The 15,302-nt window shown below is 40.9% G+C and overlaps 1 protein-coding gene across 18 annotated transcripts in view; it reads left to right on the top strand.

Moving 5' to 3' along the window:
• The window catches only part of KALRN (kalirin RhoGEF kinase), a 521,871-nt gene that overhangs the window by 330,948 nt on the left and 175,621 nt on the right, over nt 1-15,302 (top strand). For all 18 annotated transcript variants that reach the window (XM_065671413.1, XM_065671394.1, XM_065671393.1 and 15 more), the window contains 2 exons: nt 8,188-8,383; nt 13,630-13,796. In XM_065671413.1, coding sequence (XP_065527485.1) covers nt 8,188-8,383; nt 13,630-13,796 — 363 coding nt within the window. The remainder of the gene's footprint in view (nt 1-8,187; nt 8,384-13,629; nt 13,797-15,302) is intronic.

Genomic DNA, 15,302 nt, shown 5'->3' with positions numbered 1-15,302 from the left:
TGGAAACTTTCCAGTTATTACTGTTCTCCCCAGATGTTGAAATTCATGCTATAGATCATATAACCCTTTCTTTTGCACTCCTTCCTAAATTTGCACTGTACTCGTCTGCTTGGTAGCCCTCCTGGTTTTTGAGCTTTTCTATAATCTTCTCTTCTCGACAGAGCTCTGGAGTCCAGACAAACTTATGAATTAATGATTACTGCACAAGCAAGGCTTCCATCCATTTAGGCATCATTGGACCTTTTGTTGTACTTCAGTGAAATTGGCCAACTATTGTTGCATTTTGTCTTCAGGAGAAGTATTTTACATAAAGAGAAGCCACCTGCCTATTTCTTTCGCAGGACAGACCAGCTGCATTCATTTAGGTCTTCTAAGGATTTCTAAGCTGCACAGGCAGCTTTTGTGTTGTGCTTGAGTAAAGGCAGGTTGGGCAGATATGAATTCAGGTACGAACCCACAGGCATGTAGCATGTGCTGCCTGTTCTTTCTTGCCTTAATCTCATTATATCAACTGATATTTACACTTTGGGTTCTTCGGGTAAATTATGAAATCCAAACTACGACAACACCTGGAAACAGACATAACAGAAACATGATAGCGCCTAGCTATCCCTGTGGGAGGCTATTCTGCATTAGGTTGTAACACCATAAAATGGCAACCATTTTTTATTTAGGAAACATGTCTAGCTTTGATGTCTGATATGTTTTATTCTTTTACCAAGTCATTGTGGATTTCAAGGCAAGATTGGATCATTAGTATTATGTGGTTGGTCTTTCTATATGATACAGACTTCAGCTGAGTTTGTGCAGCCAACCAAATAACTTTGGAGATTTCACGCAATGTGAATGTGGTAGCTGATCCACTACGAGGAAATAGTGAGTAAGACTCAAGAGACGATAGCTGGCAGACATTAGTGGCCGTGCTGGCACCACACTGAGCACATTAACCATATGAAGCACAGCCTTATTCCAGTTACATCCTCAGTAAAATCAGTCAAGTAGATGTTGTCCCTTGCTTCACAAATAGTCATTTAAAGGCTTATTAACCATTATTTGGAATAGTTAGTAAAAATGAGTAAATGTGTATGAAATGAGAGGTAAAATGTACTTTCTTTGCAACCCATAACAAAATTACTGCCATCTTGAGTCTTTCTGCATATTTTTTCTTTATACCTTTTGTAGAGAGATGACCAAATTCACCTGTAGGCCTATGAAACCCTGTGACTGAGAAGAGGAATGATCTTGGCCATTACCTGTCTGGCAACAGTTGTTGGTTACCTCCAAAGAAACTTCCCTTTCCCAGAGCTGCCCAACTCCTTTGCTTCTGTGTATTGTTTTGTTTTCTGCCATGAGTACGGATCTGTGCAATGCTGGATTGAGCCTGTGTGCTGATGTCTTAGGGCAGCGTGGTTCATAGGCCAAGATATAGTCGAGAAAGGGCATATGGGTGTTTCTACTGCACAATACAAATTTGATCCTGTATGCTGTTTGTTATCTTTTATAAAGCTCCGTGATCACTAAAATCTTCACCTGCTGGATATCTATTTTCCACCATTCAGTCTTGTTTACTCCATCTCACATGCTAATTTAATTTTTCAGCCTTGGTTTCACTTGCTGGCTCTTCTGGCTGCTCTCATCCATCTCTGAGCATGAGTTTAGAAGGGAACAGGAGCCAGCTTTCAAAGTTGGCTTCACTGTTACTTACAACTCACTTGAGCTTCCTATTCCAGGTTTATAACATTAGCAAAATCTTTCAAGTGAATTAGTTGCCAGAGTGATGGTACAAGATGTTTTATAGCCTCTCACTGACTTACAGCTGGCACTCAAATATGAGCTTGTTCATTAGAAATAAGAGCTACAGAGAGCTTGAGATACATTTTAAAGAATGGGAACGGTAAGAAAAATCACAGCTTCTTCTGTTCATAAATGGGAATACTATCATGTCTCATGCTTAGTGAGCTTTTGTGTTTCTTTTCCTTATATACCTAGTTTTCAAACTCCACATAATTTTAAGAAAAGGCAAGGACTAAGCTGTCCTGGTCAGCCTGTCTTCTGGAGCTGAAATTCCATTGTTTCTCTTGATATTTTGGAGATTTGGGAGGCAAAAGCACTGGAGCAGAATCATCACTGTGACAGCATTTTCGCACTTCAGTGGCCCAGGTTCCCACTAAGCAGTGTGGCATCTCTGCCTGTTGTCAAAAAATGGGTGATAGTATTGTCATACTGCACAGCATCAGCGCAAACCAGGGCCTGAGAAGGAGGAACAGCAAACTTTCTGCTTATGTGATCTGTAGAAGTGACAGTTTCATTCACCCTTTCCTACCTGCATCTCCTCTACCATATACCTTCAGTATTAGTCTGCTCGTAGATCCACTTACACTGTCACATCCAGTCCTCTCTTCTTCCAGCTTGCTCTGAACACCAAAGCAAAGCCAAGTGCTGTTGCCCCTGGCATCCCTGGTGCCCAGTGTCTAGTATGTGACTAAAAGATCTAGTCTCCCTTGCTCCATTATCCCTTTCTTTCTGCATTCACAGACTTCCCTCAGCACCCAGGAGCCAGAATTATTTATTTCCTTCCTGGGACATAGCTGACCTCTTACCCATTCTCACTCTCTGTTCATCTCAGCTATACGGTTGCCACTTTCTTTTCTCTTGAACTGAGGTAGGTATTATCTTTTCTTGATTCTGAGCTCTGTACAGATCTCCCCTGTGCCTGTGTGACTCTTCTTCCTGTCCTGCCTCATCCCCATTCTCTACCCACTCTTCTCGCCTTTGCTCCTCCTCCTACTTGCACCATCATTTCTCTTGCAACCTGCCTCCTACATTTGCTTGTTCTTCCCAAGAGCCTTTATGCTTTTTCAGATCTATGAGCCCACTGTCTTTGTGTTGATAGCTTCTGCTCCCAGGATAGAGCTTTCTTTCCCTCCTCCTCATATGCCCTTCCTCAGCCCATACTTCAAAATATCATCTCCTGTGTGATTCATTCACCATATAACATTTCTTTTCTTTTGCTTGATTCCTCATTTTTCCTCTCCATCTCCTTCAATTGGCAAACAAAATTTTCTGGTTGGCATTAACAAGATGACTTGAGGTATCAAACACCGAATTAAGGCCAAGCAAGCAGCATTCAAGGCTCAGAAGCACCATTTTGTAGAAAATCTCAGCAGCATCAAAAAAGGATACTTAGGATTTAAATACGAAATTATTGCAGAGGTACCGTTGCCTGCACAACAGCTGCTGCGGCTCAGGTAGGCACTTTGGCCTAAATCACAAGCAGGCTGCAATGTAAGCATGAGATGGCTGGACTGCTACAGTTGTTATTCTTACTGCTATTACTTTTCACCTCTGTACCTCTTCTCTATACATCCCCTCTTTCTCCAAGACTGAAGATGAACATGTCTCTCTCCCTTTGGTCATGTTATCTGCTGATGTTGCAACATGATAAATCCAGAAAGCAGCACGTGCAGCAGTATTGCAGCAGTGGGAATTTGGATATATTAAGTTGCTGCTTTAGGAGGATTCCCAAAGAATATGTGGTCTAGACTGTGGTTGCTGTGTCTGCATGGAAAAACAGACCTGGCTGACGACATAGTCTATATATCTATTATAGCCTTGTGATAGTAGCATGGAGTTCAGCACAAACTCAGTATTTATACCTACATGTTCTTGCTGAAGGTAACCCTTACATTGTCTTCACTGCTCTGGTGATGATATCTGAGGTATCTCATTTAATGCTAGATTGGGTTCACTACTAGCATTAGTCCTCTTCTGTTATGATAGCAGTAGGAGCATCTTTTTCAGACAGAGTGGGGAAATGTGCTTTCTAGGCTCGTTGTCAATCAGTAGCTTTCTCATCTTTCTCTTTCATTAGCACTTTGGGTCACTTGACCTTCCTTTAGTAATAGGGACCTGTTTCTGTGCCACCAACCTTATATGACCTGCAAGGAAGGAGCATGGCTCTTTCTAAGGAGTCACTTGGCATGTGGCTGACAATGAGGTATGTGTGTAGCTTTCCTTGGAACAGTGTGGGCACCTGTGGATAAGTCTGCTGCTTTTGCTGATGTAGGCCTGTGCACTGCTGCTGTTGCTGCTCTCATGACCCTTCTGCTTTGGTACAATTTCTCTCTCATGCCACAGCAGAACAGAGCAGAGCCCAGGGCTTCTCCTGCAGCAGGGTTTCTCTTCTCTCAGGGCATGTGAGGAATGCTAAGGTCTCTTTAGAATCACAAACATTGGGAAGTAAAGTGAATAAACATAAGAAAAGCTGTCAGTTCTTTCCACCAAAAATCTAGCAGGTGAACTGGATAAACTCTATTCCGTCATTCTTCAGAGTCAAAAAGGAATTAAACAAGTTCATAACCAAGTGATCCTCATTTATGAGGCAATTCCTGACATGGGCCTAGGGCAACTGCCTCTCACCACAGCTTAGGAGACAGGGCACTTGTCTGATGTAGTCCAAGTTTCACCATAAATGTCAATGCCTGACCAATCTGTGAAACCATCCAACGTTCTTTTTTAGACTGGAAACATATACCTCTGTAGTTAACAGATCCGCCTAATTACAGATTTTTCCTGAAGAAAAATAAATCATTTTCTCTACACCCAAGTGAAACCAGTTAGGGACTCAGATTCAGACTCTGGGACCATTTCCAAATGGTCCCGTTTGAAGTACAGAAGATGCTGGGATTTTGAGGCATTGGCTGTACAGACAGTAAAGGAAATGTCTTAATGAGATGTACAAAGCAGCATTGTCGTGGGGATAGGGCACCAGATTGGGATTCAGGAAACCTGGGGGTTTATCACAGCTCTGCTATTGCTTTTTTGCTGTAGTGTGCTTTGGAGTCCCTTCTAGCCATCTGTTTGTCTGTTACTCAGAGCAATGTACCCAGCCTTCCTGCACACACTTTGCCTGAAAGATTTGGTGATGTTCCACCTTTCACTGTGCCTGACTCCTCCTCTTCCCCTAACGCAGCATATGAGATGATTGTTACACCTTCATCAGGCCTCACTCAGAGGCAACTTCCTTTCTTCCTTCTCCCCTCTGCTGATGGCTGTGCTCCTGGCCCCATCAGAGCTGGCACTGCACTAACAAGCCCCGCTGGACCTGTTCAACCATCCAGAGCCACTCGGGTGCAGTCTTATCCCCTGTTCCCTTTCCTGGCAATGTGATGTATGTGGAGCACCATGGGCTGGCCTTGCATCCTGTGTTGTTCTCAGCTCTTGTCCCAGCTGCCTGTACTGTCCTTTCCTCTTTAACTGGAACCACTGATTTCAACTAGTGAGTGCTGATAATGGAGCATAAACCCTTCAGTGCCTTGCAGTGGGCTAATAGGAGAGGTAGATACTAAGGTGTAGCTCATTCTGCATGGCGATCCTGGTGAAAGTTGGTTGCTAACACAAGCATGAGGAGCGCTGGTTGCCTGGGAGGCAGTCCTTCTCTTGAGTGTTTGTAGATGCCTCTCTGCTTATAGACCTGCCTTGGACACTCAGGCCTAAGGAGCAAAAAGCAACACAGTCAAGAACAACATTTCCCTGTGCTCAAATGGAAATGGATGTAGATTTAACGATAAAAGCAATGCTGATCAGTGTCTTTTCCACATCCAAGTGAAACATTTAGTGAGAGAAACAGCGCCACAGCAGAGAGATGTAAGCACACAGTTTGTAGAAGTGCTGGATCTCAGCACGCTTCTGAGAACATTTGTTGATTCCTTCATGTGTCCATTGACTCCCCTGAAAGTTCAACACTCCAAAAGACTTGTATTTTCCTGTCCTGGAGTTGATGTCCATAGATGTAAACAGGATGAAGAGATTTCGTTTTGATCAGAAACCTCCAATTGTAGCATCATGGCTGTCAGAGCAAACTAATGGAGCACATTCTTTGATTGTTTTAATATTTTCTATTTGTGTCACTTACAAATGCTTTTAGATGTCTTCCTGAATGCACATGCATGAGAATGTGCACAGGAAATTTAGAAGCTCTTTCTGAACCCTTGAAAATTCCGAATAAGCATGTTTAGCAGGGTTACAATCACTGCAATGAAATCAAACAGGCAGTATTCTTAATAACTCGTAAGAATTAAAATTTTCTGGTTCAGTTATATCGCATGCCTTCCCAAGAGCAGAAAGCGCTTTACATTGAACTTTAAGTATTATTGTCATGCATGTAGGAACCTGCACTTAATCTAAAATCATTCCGTTGTTTGTAGTTTGATACAAGGTCAAGATTACCTCGGTTCTGATTACTGTTAGCTGAGGATCTGTCTGTAAATGTAAGTGTGTCTAGTAAAACCCTTCTCCAGCATCTACTTGGACCATTTCTCTGTAACTGTTAAATCTGTCAGTAAGTCTCCGCAGTCCAGGGACTCCAGCTATAATGTGTGAATGAATCAGAGGCTGCTGGAATCAGGAATGGGGCCAAAGAGGCTGTAGAGATAGCTATTATTTAAAGGTAATTGAGTGGAATGGGCAATGAAACAAGCTGAAGAAAAATAGAAGCCCCTCAGGATATCCACGCTCTGCCTTTCACCCTGCAGCTGAGGTCCCAGGTTCTTGGTTGAGTAAATCTGCTTTTCTGCTTTTCTCTCAATAAAGATATTAGAAACTGGTGTGTTTTTTTCCCCTTCTAATGAAAAACTGCATATTACCATCTATTCTAATGTCAAGCCAGGGCAGAAGGGCTTAGAGCCAGTCCATCTGAGTTGCTTTCCTGTGCCTGCTTTGGATATAATGTGTGTTTTCTGGAAAGCAAAACTGAACCAAAAGTTTTGAATCTTGGCTGCTTCAGAAGTTAAGAATCTCACTACACACAGGCACTGAAGAACACTTTTAGTGAGAAACAGAGAACTTTTCACTAATTTATAGCATGCACAAGTGGGAATTTAGGTACTTAATTTTAGCTCTCCTGAATCTAGCTATGATGAATTGACCTATAAATCAGAATTAAGGCATTTAGTTAATATTTTTTAAATACTTAAGAAAAAGATATTCTCCACAGTACTCATCCCCTCCCCCTCATCCATTGTCACTAGCACGTTCCCTTTTTATTGTCTGCGGTAACAGAATCTAGGTTAAGGTGAGACTGTGCTGTTTGGGCAGAGGCTAGGTCTTGCTTTAATCAAACAGGCAAAACCAGAGAAGGACTTTGATACACGTTGGCTACTTGTGGGCTAAAATGTAAGATACAGAAGGTAGCATAAATGGGCTGCTGAAATCATCAGTCTATGCATTAATTAATTAAGAAGGAAGTAGAGAAAGCAACAGAAGATTTTGCTTGTTTCCAGGAATTATTGGCAGGTTATATCGGTCTTTGATCAGAACCAGGTACCCTTTGTGATTCTGCTGGTGATTCACCTAGCCCTTGAGTATGATGTTTCTGTGCTGTAGAAGTTAATTATTTATATTCATTGCCCAGTGTAAAAGCTTTCAAGTCCACAGGAGAAAAAAGTTATACAGGGCCTGCTCTCAAGTCCACTGAAAATAACAGAAAGACTCTTATAAAAGACTGTTAAGTCCCAGAAGCATGGCATAGCACACATTGTACAACTGCAGTCAAGGCTGGGGGATTAACTCACAAATTCAAAATGAAATATTTAGCCTCATGATGCGTTCTCCAAGAACAATGGGTAGTTACTCTTCACAATGCATTATATCAATAATGATTTTGAAAATGTATTACTTATCTTTGGCTTAGGGTTTACTGGAAGCACCTTATAATTTCAATTCTACGAAGCTAGAATAAATAGAATTTCCATCTTTAATATGTAATGTACAGTGTGTTGCAAAATGTTTTTGGAAGCAGGTCATTTTGGGCTTATGTGGTCACAGGTGATTCAAATTGTTTTTCAATTCTGTAAGCATTGCTTCATTTAAATTTGAATTTATTCAGAAACACTATCTCTACCATCCATGTAAATATAGTGGGTCTTCTCTTACAGTGCCTTTTGGAATATGTAAGGAAAAAAGAAGCTGTCAGATTTTTGTTGTAAAGCTTTTCATGGATTATTTTTCAAGCAATATCTTAAGCATGACCATTAAATGCACAGGATTGAGAGAACAGTGAGACTGTGGTTTGGAGGTTTCTGGACCAGAGTCAAAATGTGAAGTACTTTTGTGATCCAAACACAGTTTGACAGTAAGATTTTTTCATTAATCTTGAATAAATAAAGTGTCTGTCTTCTGCCTATGAAGGTTACAGCAGAGTTAGATGCCTGGAATGAAGATCTGCTGAGACAAATGAATGATTTCAATACTGAAGACCTCACTCTGGCTGAGCAGCGTTTGCAGCGTCACACTGAGCGGAAGTTGGCCATGAACAACATGACCTTTGAAGTCATTCAGCAAGGGCAAGATTTACACCAGTACATCATGGAGGTCCAGGCTTCAGGTGAGCAGAACAATTTGATCTTTATTTTACATAAGTAAAAACACAAAACCCAAGAAAAGCACAAAACACATATAAAGTGTTCCAATATATACCAAATACATTGGCTTTTAACATAAGTACCAGTAATACCTATCTCTCCACTCCCAACTCCCAGAATTGTTCCACAAGTTTGGGAATTCTTTGATCCATGATTATATGCCAAAAGTTGCTGTTTCTTTGACACTGAAACTCACTGAGGAATTAAAACTGACTTTCAAGTGTCATTCACAAAGTTTCACGATGGCAGGATGGAGTTTGTGATCGGTTCTACAGTGCATGGAGAGGGGAGGGCAAGACAAGTTACACTGGTAGGTCCTCATCCTTGTGCAGCTCAGAAACAAGCACTGCAGAAAACCATGAGTTACAGGTACCTGAGCTGGCCAGTTGGACCTCCGGTCATTCTACCTCTAGACCTATAGTCATTCTAGACTCTTAAGCCTGTTAACCTTTCTGCAAATAGATACTGCCAAGAGGCAAACGGACCAGATGTCCTGGGTTCATTCTCCACAGACTTGAATACCTTTTTCCTTGACCACATTTCAGGGTGCAGACATGCCCAAGGGGAAGAGAGGAGAGCGAGGGGAGAAAGAAGCTAGTTATCCAAGAGCCCTTTGGGGAAGAATCCAAATATAAAAGCCTTGAAACCAGTCATGAAATGGAACTCTTGTTTCCAGCCAGGTCTAATTGGAATTATTTTATATAAAGAGGCAATATGATAAACTATACTGGAACTTTCCTTTCTGTATGCACTTTCTGTGAAAATTGAAGGTAGCAACTTGGATGTTAAAAAACCTTTGGCATGTGCTCTTAAATGACAGACTTGATTCATGTTGATAGGGAGTCTGATACTTTTACTCTGCTTCTCAGCAGTAGGATCCTATTTCTAAGACATCCTATGAATCAGGATTTTTGTATCCTTGCATTTTGCATTTGGAAAAGGAATATCATAATTCAGTTTTATCACTGCATAAAGCCCAGAAGTGAATGTTACTTGTGTTTTAACCTTCTTAAATGTCTGGAAAGAGAGCAAAGTGAGAGCAATTCCTGTTCTTTTCCTCCCCATTTTTACTTTCAAAATAAAAGAGGATTTTTATGGTTTTATTTTTTGGCAAATATTTTACCTCCAGGGCACCCACCTTTAAAAAAAAGTCTGGCAGTATTCAGCCTATTTGGCAAGCTGAACTCAACAGAGGCTTCAGGACTGCTACAAGAGTATGTCGTGAACTAGACAATCTGGTGCACTGTGTGAACCATGTGTGCAAGCTTCTCTGAAATCTCCCCACACTACGCCTGGTCCTATGCTTCTGATCCCTTGTTTTTGGGATAGAAAAATTGTCCTAATATGTCAGATAAGATTTTTCCTGGCTTTTTTCCCCCACCCTCCATCCTGGAAGAGTCTTAATATCAGTAAGAATTCATGGCAGGTATAGAATGTGATCCAGAGCAGAGCACAGCCAGGAGTCTCAGTGACTGATTTTTAGGGCGGGGAGGGGAGCGGAGGGAAATCTGTGTTTGTCAGGAAGTTGAAAACAACAACTTTTGGATTGCAGACAAAACATTAGCAACTAAATGAAATTACTTTTAAAATGTTTTTATAAGATTATCTAAGATCACTTTCTATGAAGCCTACCCAATAAAAACCTATTGTTCCCAAAGGAAAGGAAGCAGAAGCCTCATGGGGATGTAGAGTAGCTGCAGTTAATCAAAGGTAATGGTCATGTCTGCCATGCATGGAATGCTAAATGCTGGGAAAATGGCAAAATAAGGGAGAGAGATTGCTCTTGGGAGCCTACAGTTTCTTATTTCAATAAAGGACAGTTATACTTCATAAAAAATTCATTTAATTTTATTCCCTCTTCCTGAGTCCTATATCATAGTTGTTCAGTGCATAAGTTAAGGAATGATTGTTCTTGCTGCCGGAGCTGCAAGCTTGCAGAGGTTCTGGGAAATCAACTGCTATTGCTGCTTCTATTGTACAATGGCACCACTGCTGCAATCAGCTGTAGTCACAGAAGGCAAAATGTGTTTTTTCAGGGACATTCTACTTAAACAGCCACTCTTAATTGACAAAGTTTTTTTCCCTTCTCTATAATTCCCTTTGAGCTTTATTCCTTTCATCATGTCATACAGGAAACTGGTTTGATTTGATCACTCTTGCATTTGGCTTGGAGATCTTTAAGCTAGTTAAGTCTGTCAGAGAAAATGACATCCAGATTTTTCCATGCATGATACCTTTTTCACTTGGAAATTTTGTGCAGGTAGGAAAATTCACCCATGATCTTTGCATGTCCCATGCAGATTTGGAGCAGTGATTCTTACCAGGCTGGAAATCCCTGTGAATATTGTCATGTTGGTATAATAAATCCAGTGGTCCTGTGATGCACCGTATCAGACTCTGTCCCATTATGTGGGGCATCTGTGCAAGTCCAGTGTTTCCAGAGTTCCATACAGCTCAGAGTTATATCCCTATGATTCCTTCCACTACTCTTAGCACATGTGGGTGAGCCTGCTTTGGATTAGCCTGTTTTCACCATCAGAATAATTATTCTTTAAAGAAATACTTGGTTTTAGTAGGAGATATGTAAGATCTGGAAGTCAGGGTTTTTTTTTTTTTAAAGTCAAGTATTTTTTTAACACATTTTCAGTTCATTATCCTTCACTTGGTATTTGCTGCTCTCATTGAGACATTGGAATAAAATGGCAACCAAGTTCAGTTTATCAGAAAATCAATCAGCTGAGCTTTTCTGTCTGTCAAAACACAATGATTATATGTATGAAATTATTCTGAAAACAAGGCTTTCTACTTTGCAAACCAATCTTTGAGAAGAATAAGTGCTCTCACCACATGCACTGGCACTGCAGAATAAATCTGCATGACATATGACAAGCAAGAAAGGGCAGCTCATTCATCATAGGGAGTGCAGGCTGCCCTTGGATAGCATCCCAGGCAGTTCACTGGTTGCTGCTGATGAGCTAGTGCAATCAAAACCATACCAGCTGAGTGTGCATGGAGGAAAACTGTGCATTTAATATCAAGTAGGTGTGGTGAAGTCAAGCATACAAAAAGCCATCATGTCCTGAGGATACAGAACCGTATGTAGACTAATTGTAGCAACAAGGCCTGGTGTCTGGCAATTGAAAGGAACTTCACTCCCAACAGTATAAATGTATATTAAATTTCCAGTTATAAATGGGAAGCCAGGGGCCATTCCACATTTATTTGGTAATGAAGAAACTGTTTTGTTTTGGCTGGGAAAGGAAATAAGTCAGTCACTTGCATTCACATGTGTTTTTACTGATAAAACCAGAAACGAGAAAAAGGGGATAGGGTTGGTCATAAAATCATATTTATTTTGTGTACTGTCCTCTATATAGAATCATAGAATAATTAGGGTTGGAAAGGACCTGAAGGTCATCTAGTTCCAACACCCCTGCCATGGGCAGGGACACCTCACACTAAACCATCCCACCCAAGGCTTCATCCAACCTGGCCTTGAACACTGCCAGGGATGGAGCATTCACAACCTCCATGGGTAAATCATTCCAGTGCCTCACCACCCTGACAGCAAAGAACTTCCTCCTTATATCCAATCTAAACATCCCCTGTTTAAGTTTGAACCCGTTACCCCTTGTCCTCTCACTACAGTCCCTGATGAAGAGTCCCTCCCCAGCATCCCTTCAGATACTGGAAGGCTGCTATGAGGTCTCCACGCAGCCTTCTCTTCTCCAGGCTGAACAGCCCCAACTTTCTCAGCCTGTCTTCACACGGGAGGTGCTCCAGTCCCCTGATCATCCTCGTGGCCCTCCTCTGCACTTGTTCCAACAGTTCCATGTCCTTTTTATGTTGAGGACACCAGAACTGCACACAATACTCCAGGTGAGGTCTCACAAGAGCAGACTGTAGATATCACTGTGAGAGAGAATGGAAGTCACAAGTCTGTAAAGAGGACAAAAAGACATCTTTCTAAATGGGTTTTAAAAGCATTGTCCAAACCTTTTGTACAGTAGCTTCTAATTAATACATTTCTTTTTTTAACGTACTTTTATTCCATGAAATCAAATGTTTTTGGAGAAAAGTGTAGTGTTTTCTCAGCACTACTGCAATCTGATTATGTTAGGTTCCTGATCCTCCCTGTATTGAGGCCAATGGCAAAATTCCAGTAGATGTGAATAAGGGAAGAGACAGGTCTTTATTAGTTTATAATCACAGGGATTATAGGAACATGGGATGACATCATATTTCCTCCAGGCCAAAGTTTCACAATTACATGGTAATGTACTAGCAATGCTATCATACCAATGTAATAAGGAAGGAAGATCATGGGTGGGATGGTTTAGTGTCAGGTGTCCCTGCCCATGGCAGAGGGGTTGGAACTAGATGATCTTAAGGTCCTTTTCAACCCTAACTATTCTATGATTCTGTGTGAAGCTCGGCATTTTATTTCATGTAACCATTACACACAAAGCTTGTAGTGTCGTAAGAACATTCAGGAAGGGGCTCGAGACATCTCTATTTCAACCTCCTGATCAAGTCAGGATCTGCTGTGAAATCAGGCCAGGTCACTCAGGGGTTTATCAGTTTTGCGCAGAATGCAAGGGGGGGGATGTGGTACTAAGCCACTTCTTCTCTCTGGTTTGTGAGCATTGAGTGAAAATCAGCCTGTGTAATAATTCTGAAAGAACTAGAGACTGGTTTTAAATTAGATTGTTGTTAGTGATCCTTTAAAGTGCACAGATGGAAAAAAAGGTTGCACTGTGGAGCTCCAAGCACTTGTAGCACTCTGGTGACTAGAGTTTACTTCCTGCATTTCACTTTTCTATTTTCTTCCTCATCTTTTCTCTCTTGTAAGTTCTTCTCAACATGCCTTTCTGAAGTATAAGTTAATCACTGCAAGAAAGTGAGGGTTTTCTGTCTTTTTTTTTTTTTTTTAATTCAATGTTCTTACAAAGTCAAATCACATCCTACTGGCCAGGTGCTGATGGGTGAGCAGTGATCACCAGAGAAACACCACCTTGGAGAGAAATGTAGTGATGCAGAATAGTAAACTGGGAAAGCCAAACATTACATGGGGGAAAGTTTAGTGAGGAAGAAGTTCTCAGAGAGTTGCAAATCACTGTGTTAGGTGGCAAAAGTCTTTGAAGCTTACATTTGTGCGACAATTGGAATTTCAAATAAGTGCAATGATCTCTTTCTCTGCATGTTGCAGGCATTGAGCTGATCTGTGAAAAAGACATTGATCTTGCAACTCAAGTTCAAGAACTGCTGGAATTCCTTCATGAGAAACAACATGAGCTGGAGCTTAATGCTGACCAAACTCACAAGAGGTTAGAACAGTGCCTACAGCTCCGGCATTTACAAGCTGAAGTCAAGCAGGTGAGAGTTTTTAAACACACATAAGGGTCTGAAATGTGTTTTCAGCCATTATATACATGCAAGCTGTTAAACCAGCTTCTGCCAAATCACATACATTTAGGTGAACAATCTGAATCCCCCTTTCCTTAACAGTACTTGATTTGCTGACAGATTGCAGCATGACCCTTTACAAATAATGAAGGGCTCTGTTCCTTCTAGTGTGCATGTATTTTTCTTCATGAATAGTTATGAGAAGTTTGCGCAGAACTGACCCCATAATTTCTCAACTGGAGAAGCTGTCTTAAACCCCATGTGTTCTGGGAATATAATGATTTGATTTGGAATACTGTTATAATATTGTTTGAAATACTGTTTTAAGCTGTTGTGAAGAATTGGCCCAAAGCAAAGGATAACTGAGCTGTGAGGTCTAAGTATGATATTACAGTAGTTTCACCTTTTCATTTATTGCTGTATGTCTCTTGACCTGTAGAAATCTGTAACATCTTCTGGGTGAGATGATAAGTTCTGTCTGTGGTCTCTAGATGCTGGGGCTTGTTTAGCCATCTTAGTATTGTTACATTTCCTCCAGATTTCATCCTAGCGTAGGCATTCGTGTTCTGCCTCCCTAAGTTTTCCCTGATACTTAATTTGGATGCCTCACATTTCTTTGGTTTCCCTTCTACACAGGATAATCCCACGCTTCCAGCTTCCTAATCCATAGGTGGCTTCACGCTTCAATGTATGTCTGGATTTCAATGGAATTGGCTTGGTTTCATTAGAAAAAACAGAAACATTTTTCCAGACACCAGGTTTCCATTTTACCAGTACTGGGGCAAGGGGGTAGTTCACTCCAAGGTGTTGATGAAAAAAATTTGCTTCTTTGTTTACTTTATATAAAGATATATATTCTGAGTGTTCAGTATGCGTGATCATAGTTATTCTGTCTTCAAAAGTGAATATTTGTGTGATAATTTGTCTGAATTTTTTTATCGTTGCTGGGAGAAAATCCTTCGTTCTCAGACAACTCTCAACCTAGAAACTGGCAGCACCAGCACCACTGCATACATTTCCTTTCAGAGTCCACTTTGATGTAAAAATTTTGCAACCCTAAATGAAAGTAGCATAGAACTTGCCTAAATTTTGATTTTGAAAGTGTAGTCAGTTTGCATTTCTGATATTTGAAAGCCTACTGCTCATGAAGCTCCACAGCTCTATAGACTGGTTTGCCTATAAGTATCACAGACTCTGTGATATAGTCACTACCTTACTATGATTATGATATATATTCTTTATCCCATAGGTTCACAAAGTTTCTCACACACAACTTAGCTAAACTTGGAGTTTTGTGTTATAGATTTATGATGAAGTAGAAGCATTTTAACTTATGATAGAATATAGAGAGGAGCAATATGCATAGCAGAAATGATAAAAATGCAAGTTACCGCTATCTGACCAAGTGTCACTAGCCCGCTCGACCAGGATGTCAGTGTGCCAGTTGGTCAGCCTGTGACTGCTTCTGGAGCCATA

This window comes from Lathamus discolor, chromosome 3, assembly GCF_037157495.1.
Source record: "Lathamus discolor isolate bLatDis1 chromosome 3, bLatDis1.hap1, whole genome shotgun sequence".
In the NCBI taxonomy this organism is placed as follows: Eukaryota; Metazoa; Chordata; class Aves; order Psittaciformes; family Psittacidae; genus Lathamus; species Lathamus discolor.
The sequence above is the reverse complement of the archived record's forward strand: the minus strand, read 5'-3'. Positions and strand labels throughout refer to the sequence as shown.